This window comes from Heptranchias perlo, chromosome 9 (genome assembly GCF_035084215.1).
Source record: "Heptranchias perlo isolate sHepPer1 chromosome 9, sHepPer1.hap1, whole genome shotgun sequence".
NCBI lineage: Eukaryota > Metazoa > Chordata > Chondrichthyes > Hexanchiformes > Hexanchidae > Heptranchias > Heptranchias perlo.
In genome coordinates this window covers 19,613,402-19,627,312 of record NC_090333.1, presented here as the reverse complement: position 1 = coordinate 19,627,312, position 13,911 = coordinate 19,613,402, and the positions used below count along the sequence as shown (strand labels likewise).

The 13,911-nt window shown below is 41.0% G+C and overlaps 1 protein-coding gene across 2 annotated transcripts in view; it reads right to left on the bottom strand.

The window, feature by feature from the left end:
- tlcd4a (TLC domain containing 4a) overlaps positions 1–13,911 on the bottom strand; it is a 62,093-nt gene that overhangs the window by 30,968 nt on the left and 17,214 nt on the right. For both annotated transcript variants that reach the window (XM_067989964.1, XM_067989965.1), the window contains exon 6: positions 13,580–13,674. In XM_067989964.1, coding sequence (XP_067846065.1) covers positions 13,580–13,674 — 95 coding nt within the window. The remainder of the gene's footprint in view (positions 1–13,579; positions 13,675–13,911) is intronic.

The window sequence follows — 13,911 nt, the reverse complement described above, 5'->3', positions numbered from 1 at the left end:
GAAGACTTTTGGATTCCCTTTTATGTTAGTCGCCAGTCCATGTTCATACTCTCTCTTTGCCCCTCATTTCTTTTTTCACTTCTCCTCTGTACTTTCTATATTCAGCCTGGTTCTCACTTGTATTTTTAACCTGACATCTGTCATACGCCCCCTTTTTCTGCTTCATCTTACTCTCTCTCTCTCTTTCGTTATCCAGGGAGCTCTGGCTTTAGTTGCCCTACCTTTCCCCCTCGTGGGAATGTACTTTGACTGTGCCTGAACCATCTCCTCCTTAAAGGCTGCCCATTGTTCAATTGCATTTTTCCCTGCCAATCTTTGATTCCAATTTACCAGGGCCAGATCTGTTCTCATCCCACTGAAATTGGCCCTTCTCCAATTAAGTATTTTTACTCTAGATTGCTCCTTGTCCTTTAGGTTTATTGATATTCACTCGCCCTTCTTTCTCCTGAAGCTACTGAAAAATGGAAGTTTATTTGAAATAGTAAAATCTGCATGCCCTCAATCCAGCAAATTCCCTGTCTGCCTCTGGGCTGCCAGGGTGTCTGGGATAGGGAGCCAGTTTTGTCCAGTAAACATGGAACGTACGGCTGGTTAGAATTGCTGTAAGGGCGTATTGTAAAAGGTTTCAGTTCACAAATGAACATGAACTCTCTGGGGATGGATTCCCAATGAAAATAACTGAACATATGATGTCATATTGATGGCCATACAATTACTTTTATTTTCAAATTTAAAGTATGCATAGCCTTTCCGGGGCAAATATCTTAATTTTCTGGGGGGGGGGATGCCCCCGACACCACTAGGAAAAAACATTCGCCTCAGTAATTTCTAAATCCACCACCAATACAAATTTCATTTCTTTGTACTTTATATATGGCCCCTGCCAAAAAAGTGATGGAATGTTGGCTATTTCTGCAACTTCAGTTATAGCAAGTCTGTGTGCCACTGCACTTCCAGTTTAACTCAGTCTTTTTGTGCCTATACTAAAGGCTGCTTTTTGAGCTATCCAAACAGCAGATCATGACTAACACATCAACAATTTCCTCACCTACTTCTTTTAATACCCCAGAGTGGGAACCATCAGGTCCTGATTTGCTACTTGCTGCCCATTCTGCTTATTTCTTCCTGAACTCTTTTATACAGTCCTCCTTGCTGTTGCCAAACCCCACACTTTTGTGTCATCAGCAGACTGTGCTCTCTATGCCAAGTCCAAATCATTTATATTAAAAAAAAGTGGGTCCAGCACTGACCTCTAGGGTACACCACGTCCAACCCTTATTCAATCTGAGCAACACATTTTACCCAACCTCTTTTTCCTGCCTGTCAAACGAACAATCTTGTAGGGAGCAGACACTAACATTATTTCTAATTAAGTCATGCCCTTTTGGGGACCATTTGACTGAGTAAACTTCCACCTCTCTACTAAAACACTTACTATTCACTGCAAGGGTTGTGGTTAACTTCATCATATATCATTTAAACTGGAATTACTGCCATCCTAAAAAGTCCATTATCAGGAGTGGAATATTAAATTCATCCTGGATACAAACACTACTGCACTCACCAATAAATTCTAGTCCTGCCACTTGAATTGTCCACATCAGACCAAAGTGTTATACAACTGCCGTGACATGGCTGTAAACAACAAGATTGTACTAGTAGTCTGGTGATCCAAGACTTATGTAGTAATTCTGGGCCTGCATAGAACTGTACCCAATACAATTTACCCAACCCACTGAAGTGGAAACACGAAGATCAACATACAAGCAAGAGAGATTATATCTTCTGACTTACTGTGAGCCATGCTATGAGGGAACCGCTAATGCATCATAATAAAGACCGTTGGACTGGATCCCAAAACAGCTTTTTAAAGAGTTACCTCATCCAGCTCACTGAGACAGAAGATCACTTTCCAGATGGGGAAGTTTTGAAAACAGTCATTTCCTTGGCCAGCACAGTCCATCTAGAATCATATTAAGTTGTTCCCACTTGCAATCACTTTGGAAACAGTACAAAATACACAGAGGTTTCTCTTACCAGAGGCAACACCTACCAAGACTCAATTTCCAGAGCTAAATGATCAAAAATAGGTAGTCAGTGAAGACAAATAGGTCTACTTGTATATTATTTTGTACTTAATTCTCCATGTCTCCCAGGTGGTGAACAATCAGATTAACCTCATGCTTTCTGCATCCACCTTTAGCTATCTGAGCAAAAGGTCTTTGATGTGATGCTTTCCCCTATTAAACGTATTCAATTATTTGAAGTTTGACATACCCAGACATCCTGCAGCTAGATTTAAAAAAACACATATACATAAGGCTCAGAACATGAGTTGTTGTCAATCTTCAAATGATGGTAGTTCTGCACATATTACAGGAAGGATATACATTCAAGGAAGTCTGTGGAATCTCTCATTTCAGAGTTTTAAAAACCAGAACAACAAGGCTATCTTGCTATGCCATGGTCAGTTCTTTCAACTAGATATGGCATATATCATGTTAAACACAGTTAAATTCTTTCTACATTTACCCGCAATGATTCAGTTGTTGTTCAACACTCTCTGAAAGGCAACAGCTTCCTCAACACAGTGATTATCAGCAAAATGATAACTGTTTTTGATGACATCTGCCATTTGTTCATGAGGACGAGGGACAGAATGGATCAAAACATACTTCTCAAAGTCTGGCATGTATGGTGATAAATACAGCTGCCTATTTATCATGATCCAATGTTTACACCTCTTTGAAGAATTAACAAACCAGTTTAGCAGTTCATTAGATATATCAAGATTCTGGCTTTCCCATTTCCAAGCTCCACAGATAAATATGCCAGAAGAAAAAAGGCCAAGTAGATAGAGACCTTCATGGAGGAAGAGGCAAGAACATAAAGCACTTCAAAACCCTCAACTTGGTGGGCTATGGGTACACCTTTCATGAAGCCATTAGTGGAGATAGGAGAGGGTGCAAAAAAAAGTTACTAGGATGTTACCAGAACTGAGAAGTTATACCAATCAGGAAAGATTGAGCAGGCTGGGGATCTTTTCTCTAGAAAAGAGAAGACTGAGGGTGACCTGATAGAGGTCTTTAAGATTATGAAAGGGTTTGATAGGGTAGACGTAGAGAAGATGCTTCCACTTGCGAGGGAGATCAGTACTAGGGGTCATAAATACAAGATAGTCACCAATAGGGGATTCAGGAGAACTTTCTTTACCACAAGCAGCAGTTGAGGTGACTAGTATAGATACATTTAAGGGGAAATTAGATAAATATGAGGGAGAAAGGAATAGAAGGATATGTTGATGGGGTTAAATGAAGAAGGGTGGGAGGAGGCTCGTGTGGAGCATAAACACCGGCATGGACCAGTTGGGCTGAATGGCCTGTTTCTGTGCCATGCATTCTATGTAATTCTATGTAATCTAGCCTCCCAACCACAAAAAGTCTGTTCAAGTGACATACACAGATCTGTCTGTTCTGCAGTTTATTGTCCTCAGTGCTGACCCCAACATTCCAGCACAATTTAAAAGTTCAGTAAAAAAGTAGCCATACAAGATCTGTAGCCTTGTAAATTATGGCACTTCGAGTGCACATCCAAGTACCCTTTAAATGAGTTGAGGGTTTCTGCCTCTACCACCCTTTTTCAGGCAGTGAATTCCAGACCCCCACCACCCTCTGGGTGAAAAAAATTCTCCTCAACTCCCCTCTAATCCTTCTACCAATCACTTTAAATCTATTCCCCCTGGTTATTACCCTCTCTGCTAAGGGAAATAGGTCCGTCCTATCCATTCTATCTAGACTCCTCGTAATTTTATACACCTCAATTAAATCTCCCCTCAGCCACCTCTGTTCCAAAGAAAGCAACCTCAGAGTATTCAATCTTTCCTCATAGCTAAAATTCTCCAGCTCTGGCAACATCCTCATTAATCTCCTCTGTACCCTCTCTAGTGCAATCACATCTTTCCTGTAATATGGTGACCAGAACTGTATGCGGATTACATAGATCCCTATGGTGGGGAAAAGATTTGAAAATATCTTCCTGCAGATGTATCCATATACAGAAGATAGATGGTCTCATTTCTCAGTCTAGATTTCTTAAAAAGATCAGCATTCCAGTTATTTTGTCAATAGCTTTAACATTTACAAAATGTAGAGTATTAGAAATAAAGGAACTATCACCTTTCTAATTCCATAAATTAGTGAATTTCAATAATCATACTAAAATAGCTGGCAACATTCAATAATTATGATTGCAACAAAAATATTGCTTTGCTTAGTATGCTATTTTTCTGCTACCTGATGGTGCTTTTCCTTGGATTTCAAAGGGTTTCAGCAAAACTCACATTTAAAGGTTCAGACTGTGATTGAGTCATTTATTCTTCCTCAACAAGAACAAAAAACAGTTTATGATAACGGCTCCATCATGGTATAACATGCAGTGACTAAGACTTCACATTTCATTGTTCTTGTAGGAGTCGGTCATTCAGCCCATCAAGCTTGCTTCACCATCGTTACCCATGGCAGCTCATCTTTGCAATTATAATTCCATGATCCCTCAATTCTCTGCATTTTCTCCATGCCCCTCAATGCTAATACTTCCCAATAAGTATGTACCTCCCTTTTAAAGACCTCAATTCATTTGGCAACTATGGCTTTCTGAGGCAATGTGTTTTACGTTCTCACAACCTTGTGTGAGAAGCATTATTGCTTTTACTTCTATTCTGGAGTTTACAGTGCAATTATGGGGCATTTAAAGTTTTTAACTTTACAAAGACAAATATCACTGATTTGGATGCCAAGGACCTATTTTTAGAAGAAGTTTATTTTATTTGGGCTCAATTATCCAAAAGCAGAAATTCATTAACAGTCTCACCCAAGTGGCAAAGTGAGTTGGCCCAAGTTGTGCACAGTGACTCAGAGTGGCATGACTAACACATGCCAGCTTCCAGATCCTGGGAAGTGCTCCCCTCAAAAGGGAATGAAGGAAAAGTCGAGGAGAAAGAGACAGCAAATCTAGCAGTACTGACGAAAGATCATGGACCTGAAACGTTAATTGTTTCTTTCTCCACAGATGCTGCCTGACTTGCTGAGTATTTCCAGCATTTTCTGTTTTATTTCAGATTTTCAGCATCTGCAGTACTTTGCTTTTGCTAGAGTGACATCAATCGGATCTGGGAGCCAATCTGGGATCACTATGCACCAGAGAGTTGGAGGTGTGAACAAGTTATAGGGAAATTCACACAGCAGGACAAGATATAAAAATAATTCTGGTGGCCATGCACATTTTGATATGCTGCACCATAGAGTCACAGGTCGTGGGCTCCTCCTCCCCATCCCCACATATCCCATCGCATCAAATTCCAAATTTCAGGAGAGATTTAAGCATTTCATTGTTGGGGCATCTGTGGGCAAGCAACATCAGGTTGGCTGCTCCCATACACTGCATGGCAGCTAATTACAAAATGGTTATGGCAAAGGCCCGATATTAGGAGCCATCCATCCACTCTCCAAGCTAGAAATGGTGCAAAGGAATAAAAAAAATAGATGACTAAAAAAAGCATGCATCATGCAATTTGCAGTGTTATTAGATGTATACTTTAGGATTCTGCCGTTCTTTACATCTTAGCAGATGGATATCGATCGATACTACTTGCTTATAACAAAGGCACTTTTACTGTCATCTGGGAAAAACATCTTGTTATCTAACCGGATAGCTCTACTGAAAGAGAAAAAAGATTAAAGGCATACTTACAGCATTACGAATGCATAAACTCATATGAAATGTACAATGGCAAAAAAGAAAAAAAGAAGCCCATTCAAAACTGATGTTGAAAGCATTGTATACTAATACCACTACATTCTGGTAAGTCCATATTATTACTAGGCAATACAATTGCTCAGTGTATAGCAATAGCATTTAAATGCAGACAAGAAGCTCACTAGGTAATTGATTCTCTCATCATTTTGTAATTTTGCAGTTTCTCATTTTTAGCTTGGACTGGTAAAGGGAGTAGAGTGTATAATTAGGTAAGTTAGAGAAAAAGGACAAAGTTAGACAACTACACAGCATCTACACAGATAGACTACAGCTAGCAGCAGAGAAGCAAAAAACTCATGCATTCCAGCACTGTGAAAAGAAAGACATAACGTTAGGTGTTGACTGTAACGCACACTTTTCAGACAATCCAGAAAGACAGAAGCTGCTGATAGGGTCTCGGTCAGCAGATAAGTCAGTGACAGCATGACCAAATACAAAAAAGTTTTCACTTAAGTGTATCTTGTACTCGATAGATTCATACCTTTCAATGTGCAGTACCAAATGGAGGGAGAAAAAGGGAGCATCCTTTCAAGAATTTACAAGAAAGCAGTTACCAATGTTCTTTAGTCAAAATAAATGCAAAAATGTCGGCACTCCTCATTAGATGATTAAGATAACACAGGTGGCCTCAATTTTTTTTTTAGAAACACCAAATTCTGGAGATCATTTCCTGCAAATTGACCATTCCGTGTTTGACTAAGTAAACTCTGACCTCCAATAGAATTCATTAATTCTGCTGTAACAAATTAGTTAACAAATTATCAAAAAAAAATACAATATTGTAGGGACTTCAATTTTCCATTTAGAATATGTAGAGACATTCCTTGCATGCTCAAAAACATGCAAGAGAGAAATTTAAGTCTCTCATTGTTCCTCCTCTATAAAGCTCACTTTGAACTACAGATTTTTATTATACTCAACTGTATTTAGTTCTCTTGGGGTTTTCAGCACTCAGACAAGTTTTATATATTTTTACCCCTTCACTAAAAGCAGTAACCAAGAGATTTGCATTAATTCCCATGTTGGAAATAAACCGAAAGGGAAAAAAATAGCTCACACTGTTTCAAAGGTTATTTTTGTTCACAAAGATTACTTATTGTGGAAAGAATGTTTGGAAGAGGGCTTTGTGTGCCAGCACAAGTGATGTAAAAGATATTTGGGCCCTCTGTGCCAGAAACCTAAGTGAGCTGTGGGCATTTTCCTTCATTAGCAACTTGCACTGGTGGGCATTTTTTTTAAAAACGAAAGGACTTAGGCAACAGTTATACTATGCTATTGGAAAGTGCAAAGTATAATTCGCAGTCAGCAAGGCCTTGTTCCAATGCCTATCTGCAAATCGCACTCTTGCTGCCAGGAAAGAGCTCAGTGCCTGCATGCTTCCAGGTACGTACAGAGCTCCACTCCTAGCTGGTAACCGATTGGAGAGTGCAGGTTGGAGCACCACTTTCTGAAAATACAATAAAAGGAAAGACTCTACTTAAGTTTATATGGTTCCCAAGAAGTCTGACAGACTCCCTGAGCACTATTTGAACCTAGATTGACAATGCACTGGCGTTATACTCCCTTTGGTGTCACCCAAACAGTGAAAGAGGTCCTCCCCGACCAGATCTCACATTTCTGCATTCCAGAGTCAGTTCAAGACCAGACCGCAGAGTTATATTGTCTCATGTGAGTTGCTGCAAAGCAGAAATTCTTTCAGTAACAGTACAACTGCATCCTGAGGTGACATTTCATATGGTTTATATTTTTGGATGGATAACTTAAAACAAGTAGACACCTGCACACAGAAACACAATGGGTCTGCAGTGTCTGACTGCAAATGGTTTTAAATGTAGGAGCAGTATTCAAAAATCAGAATTAGGCAACATTTCATACTAAATTAAGACAGTGATTAATTGACAGTTTTTATTCATACTGAACTATGGCAGCTGGTCACTACTCAAGTTTATTAGTTTGGGCTCAATTTAGAACAGTATTTTGGTTATGCACAAAATGATACAGCAATATGCTCATGCATCAAAATCAAACAGTAGAGCATTAAAGTTGATTGAGTCTATTTTCATATTGCCCTACCTCATCAAGTACCTCTCTACAAACAGAAGGCATGGAATGTTTACTGCCTGTCCTTTTATGGGATATCCTTGTATGGTGGCAATTGTAAATTAAATAACAGGGCAAAAAAAATTCTTAAAAGCAAGATTCCCATTGGTACTGAGCCAAACAGACCTGGGAGGTTTTTGGTTTCACTTGGCTTGTACTTAGTTAGCTGGTCTCTACCAGAACATTGGCATTAATAGCTCTAGTTTGGGAAGGAAAGGGTGGAGAAATTCCAAACTTGTTCAGTGACCCTTGGAAGTGTGCACAGATGGACAGGATCCCTAGAGCTGACCAACGTGCTAGCATACTGTTTAGGCTCACAAGACCATTTAGACCAGGCCCACAATCGATACCACCTGTGGAACCAAACTCCAGAATAGGTCATAAAATTCAGGAGGGAACAGAAAGTAGGAGGAAACAGGGGTGTCTTATTTTATTCAAGATGTTGCTAGAAGCAAAATTGAACCCTTGGATAAAACACAAAGACACATGCAATACTGAAGACACAAATGCAACGACATGCACAATTACAAAAGGTAAAGACAGAGATGAAGAAGAATGTTAATTTAGGTCCCACTTACAATTAAACACTGCATGCAAAAATACCAAATAGTGAGAAAAATCATTGAACCCAGTGATGCAAATCTCCCAGATTTTGGACCAAGGGTGAACAGCCAGAGGCAAGCCGAAAGCCACAGCAATTTCCCACAACTCCAATATGGCAAGACATTTTAAAATAATGAACTGCCAATTCACAGCCCTGTAACAGGTTTCAGGTACAACAAAAAATGCATTATTTATAGTTTATAATTATAGCTCAACAAATTTTAAAACCAGAAGAATCAGTCTTAAGGAATTTTTTTTAAAACAGATTTTGCAGAGTATATAAGCATGGCACAAATCTCCAGTAAGTCGTCATTAATAGACATCAAGAGTGCTCTTTTTACTTACCTCACACTCTTTCACAAAATGTACTCCAACATTCTTTTATCTTTTATCCAGTTTTCCCTCTCCCACTTTCACTGACCTAACCTAATTTTGTCTGAATTCCATTACCATCATTCAACTGTACTTCAACATACTGATCCTTTTCCCTGCTTCTCAGGATCTCTGCCCTTCAATGTTTTTCATGTTTTACCCCCCTCTCCCATCCCTGGTTTGGAATGGGAAGGAAGAAAATCCTAAACTCCCAACTTTCTTTCTCTGTTTCAGTTGCAACTTTTAACACAACAAAGACATTGGGCTAATTACATCTAGCACTCACTTTTACATATAGCGCGTCTCTAGTTTGAAATCATGGAAGAATTAATTCTTTGTGCCCCTCTCCATATTTACATTGCTAAACTGTTTTCCTTATCCAGAGGTAGCATCGTAGAACCATCTTTCATAAGTCCATGATTCCACTATTGGGATAAGGAAGTTGGTCTTAGCATGTAAATGGGAGGAGAAAGTGCAAGCATCATCTCCTGCAATCCAAACTATAGAAGTGTTACATATAAAGGCACCCTAAATTCACCCATGCTTCCAGATCTCTGCAAGTCTACAGACTCCAAGTAGTAGGACGTTATAACTCAAAATAAAAAGGCTGGAGTGCGTTCAGTAAATTACCATGTTCGGCTCAGAGCCAGAATATACGAGGAATGTCCCAGGTCTAATCACTGGCTGCGTGGAGTTAGCTGATCTTACCTAGGCCAGCAAAGGGGATGTTACAATCACCTTCAGTGTCCCTAGCTGAGGAGATTAAAAAAAATCAGACAGGATTTCCATTCGTAATGGTTATCCTGAGATATGCGTGTGGATGTTGGATGAGGGATGAGGACTGAATTAAACTCAGCTGTGATCTACTCCTTCTTCCTACCCCAGTTGAATCAGTTACATTACTTGCCACTCACAGTCTAGGGTCACAGGTTAAGAATGCCACTTGGGAGTCTGCTTCCTCCCATGGAACCATACCCCAAGCATGAGTTACAACATTCAGGAAAGGAAAGGAACATTTTTTTGATTGGGGGGGTGGGGGGAGAAGAGAGAGAAGAAAGAGAGCCCCATGATCTCCAATTTTAACATTACAGAAACCAGTGGGAATTATCTTCCTTCCCTCTCCTTCATAGTGTACACTATGTTTAAGAATTACGAGCATACAGATTTTTTTTTTTAAATTCATTCTTGGGATGTGGGCGTCGCTAGCAAGACCAGCATTTATTGCCCATCCCTAGTTGCCTTTGAGAAGGAGGTGGTGGTGAGCTGCCTTCTTGAACCACTGTAGTCAATTTGGTGAAGGTACTTCCAAAGTGCTGTTAGATAGGGAATTTCAGGATTTTGACCCAGAGACGATGAAGGAACGGCAATATATTTCCAAGTCGGGATGGTGTGTGTCTTGGAGGTGGTGGTGTTCCCATTCGGCTGCTGCCCTTGTCCTTCTAGGTGGTGGAGGTCGCAGGTTTGGGAAGTGCTGTCGAAGAAGTCTTAGTGAGTTGCTATAGTGCATCCTATAGGTAGTACACACTGCAGCCATGGTGCACCAGTAGAGGAGGGAGTGGTTGTTTAAGGTGGTGGATGGACTGCCAATCAAGCGGACTGCTTTTTCCTGGATGATATCGAACTTCTTGAATGTTGTTGCAGCTGCTCCCATCCAGGCAAGTGGAGAGTATTCCAGAACACTCCTGACATGTGCCTTGTAGGTGGTGGAGAGGCTTTGGGGAGTCAGATGAGCCACTTGCCACAGAATACCCAGCCTTTGACCTGCTCTAGTAGCCATGGCATTTATGTAGCTGATCCAGTTGAGTTTCTGGTCAATGGTGACCCACAGGATGATGCTGGTGGGGGATTCAGTGATGGTAATGCCAATGAATGTCAAGGGGAGCTGCTTAGACTCTCTCTTATGAAGGAGGGAAGGTCATTGATGAAGCAGCTGAAGATAATTGGGCTTAGGACACTGCCCTGAGGTACCCCTGCAGCGATGTCCTGGGGCTGAGATGATTGGCCTCCAACAACCACTACCAACTTCCTTTGTGCTAGTTATGACTCCAGCCACTGGAGAGTTTTTCCCCAATCCCCATTGACTTCAGTTTTACTAGGGTTCCTTGGTGCCACACACGGTCAAATGCTGCCTTGAGGTCAAGGGTAGTAGCTCTCACCTCACCCCTGGAATTCAGCTCTTTTATCCATATTTGGACCATGGCTGTAATGAGGTCTGGAGCTGAGTGGTTCTGGCTGAACCCAAGCTGAGCATCGGTGAGCAGATTATTGGTGAGTAAATGCCGCTTGATAGCACTGTTGATGACACCTTCTATCACTTTGCTGATGATTGAGAGTAGGCTAATAGAATGGTAATTGGCCAGGTTGAATTTGTCCTGCTTTTTGTGGTCAGGACATACCTGGGCAATTTTCCACATTGTTGGGTAGATGCAAGTGTTGTAGCTGTACTGGAACAGCTTGGCTAGAGGCGCTAGTTCTGGAACTCAAATCTTTAGCACTACAGCGGGATGTTGTCGGGACCCATGGCCTTTGCTGTGTCCTGAGCACTCAGCCATTTCTTAATATCACGTGGAGTGAATTGAATTGGCTGAAGACTGACATCTGTGATGGTGGGGGCTGCAGCAGATCGAGAAGGATCAACCACTCGGCACTTCTGGCTGAAGATGGTTGTGAACGCTTCAGCCTTGTCTTTTGCACTCATGTGCTGGAACATTCATGGAGCCTCCTCCTCCCATTAGTTGCTTAATTGTCCACCCCCATTCGAAACTGCATGTGGCAGGACTGCAGAGTTTTGATCTGATCTACTGGTTGTGGGATTGTTTGGCTCTGTCTATAGCATGCTGCTTCCGCCGTTTAGCATGCATGTAGTCCTGTGTTGTAGCTTCACTTGGTTGGCGCCTTATTTTCATGTTCACCTGGTGCTGCTCCTGGCATGCTCTTCTACACTCCTCATTGAACCAGGATTTATCATCTGGCTTGATGGTGATGGAGGAGTTTGGGATATGCCACGCCATGTGGTTACAGATTGCGGTGGAATACAATTCTGCTGCTGATGGCCCACAGGGCCTCATGGATGCCCAGTTTTGAGTTGCTCAATCTGTTCTTAATCTATCCCATTTAGCATAGCAGTAGTGCCACACAACATGATGGACAGTGGCCTCTGTGTGAAGACAGGACTTGGTCTTCACAAGGACTGTGTAGTGTTCACTCCTACCAATACTGTCATGGACAGATGCATCTACGACAGGTAGGCTGGTGAGGACGAGGTCAAGTAGGTTATTTCTTCATGTTGGTTCTCACCACCTGCCACAAGCTATATCCTTCAGGACTCAGCCAACTCGGTCAGTGGTGATACTACCGAGCCACTCTTGGTGATGGACATTGAAGTCCCTGACCCAGAGTATATTCTGTGCCCTTGCTACCTTCAGTGCTTCCTCCAAGTGGTGCTCAACATGGAGGAGTACTGATTAGTCCACCAAGGGAGGGCAGTAATCAGCAGGAGGTCTCCTTGCCCATGTTTGACCTGAAGCCATGAGACTTCACAGGGTCCAGAGTCAATGTTGAGGACTCCCAAGGACACTCCCACCGGACTGTATACCACTATGTGCCCACCTCTAGTGGGTCTGTCCTTCCGGTGAGACAGGCCTTACCCAGGGATGCTGATGGAGGAGTCTGGGACATTGACTAGTAGGACCGCTGTCCCAACTTTGGCTTCAGTGTCCAGACGTTAGTGAGGAGGACTTTGCAGGTCCGACTGGACAGGGTGCGCCTTTGTTTTGTCCAAATCTGATGCCTCAGTCGAAGCCGAGTGGGGAAAAGCCCATTCAGTAACAGCACATCGGCACCAATGTGTTGCACTACCACATCCACCTCAATCTAGGTTTTAGTTACAGTAAATCCCTCAATAAAAACTAATTCCCATCAGATAGACGGGATGTACTGTTACAGGAATATCTCTCACTGATTCTGTGGCATTCTGAAGTCAAACAGGAATAGAGGTTAACAACATTAAAAGTAAATCCTTGACCTATATTATTGATGGCAAATTACATCCTGGTTCATTGGTTCAGAAATGAGAATGTTAAAAAAAAAAATACTGCAAATGGTTTGATTTATGGCTTTAAAAATTTTATTGACTATTCAAACCAAAAATTTCCAATTAGGACCCAATTTCACACAGCTATTGTTAGTGCGGGGAGAAACGCTACGGAAAAATAGAAATGCACAAATGGAAGTAATATGTTGTCAAAACATATTTCAGACAAGACATTTATGATATCTTTTCGCACTGTTCACAAATCGGCTTCCAAATTTACCCACAAGTAATTTAATTGCCTGTGAAGTGCTTTGGGATGTTTGAGACATTTGGTATATGAATACAAGTTCTTTCTAGGTCAGTGATCGTGCTATCACAAGTGTAAAGTATGTTCGCTTGTTAACGCAAGTTCAATGGTCATTTTTAGGAAGTCACCAAGTACTCACTGTGAATTATCAATTCGAGAACTCAATTCTGTGTTGAGCCATAACATTTATTAATTCAACCGCTACATTTGGTTATTTTTTCATTATTGGCCCATTCATTTGAACTTGTAAACAGCTAATAAAATCTACTGGCTAAAACACAAGCCTATTGCTGTTTCCCCTTGGTCCTTTCTTGCCCACAAATACTGCTATTGTCTAATATGGCACTCACCAGTACATAATAGTAAGCATACAGCGCAGTCAAATGGTGGATAATAAAGTATATGTCTCCAATTGCTTTCCAATACCATAAAATAAGCAGCAAATCTAAAAAAAAAATACAAAATAAAAATTAGAATGGGAGAAGATGTAGACTAGAGGTTTATTCAATTGCTCAAGCAAAGCTATAGCAGCTTTTCCAATAGTGTCAGGTTGATTTAGTGCATCAGCACCAAACAGCCTACCATAAAGAAGGTATTGAAAACATAATATTACTTAAATCTATCAAATTCTAAACCAGAAGAGTAACACTACTAATTTTTAAAAAACAATATTTCCAAAACA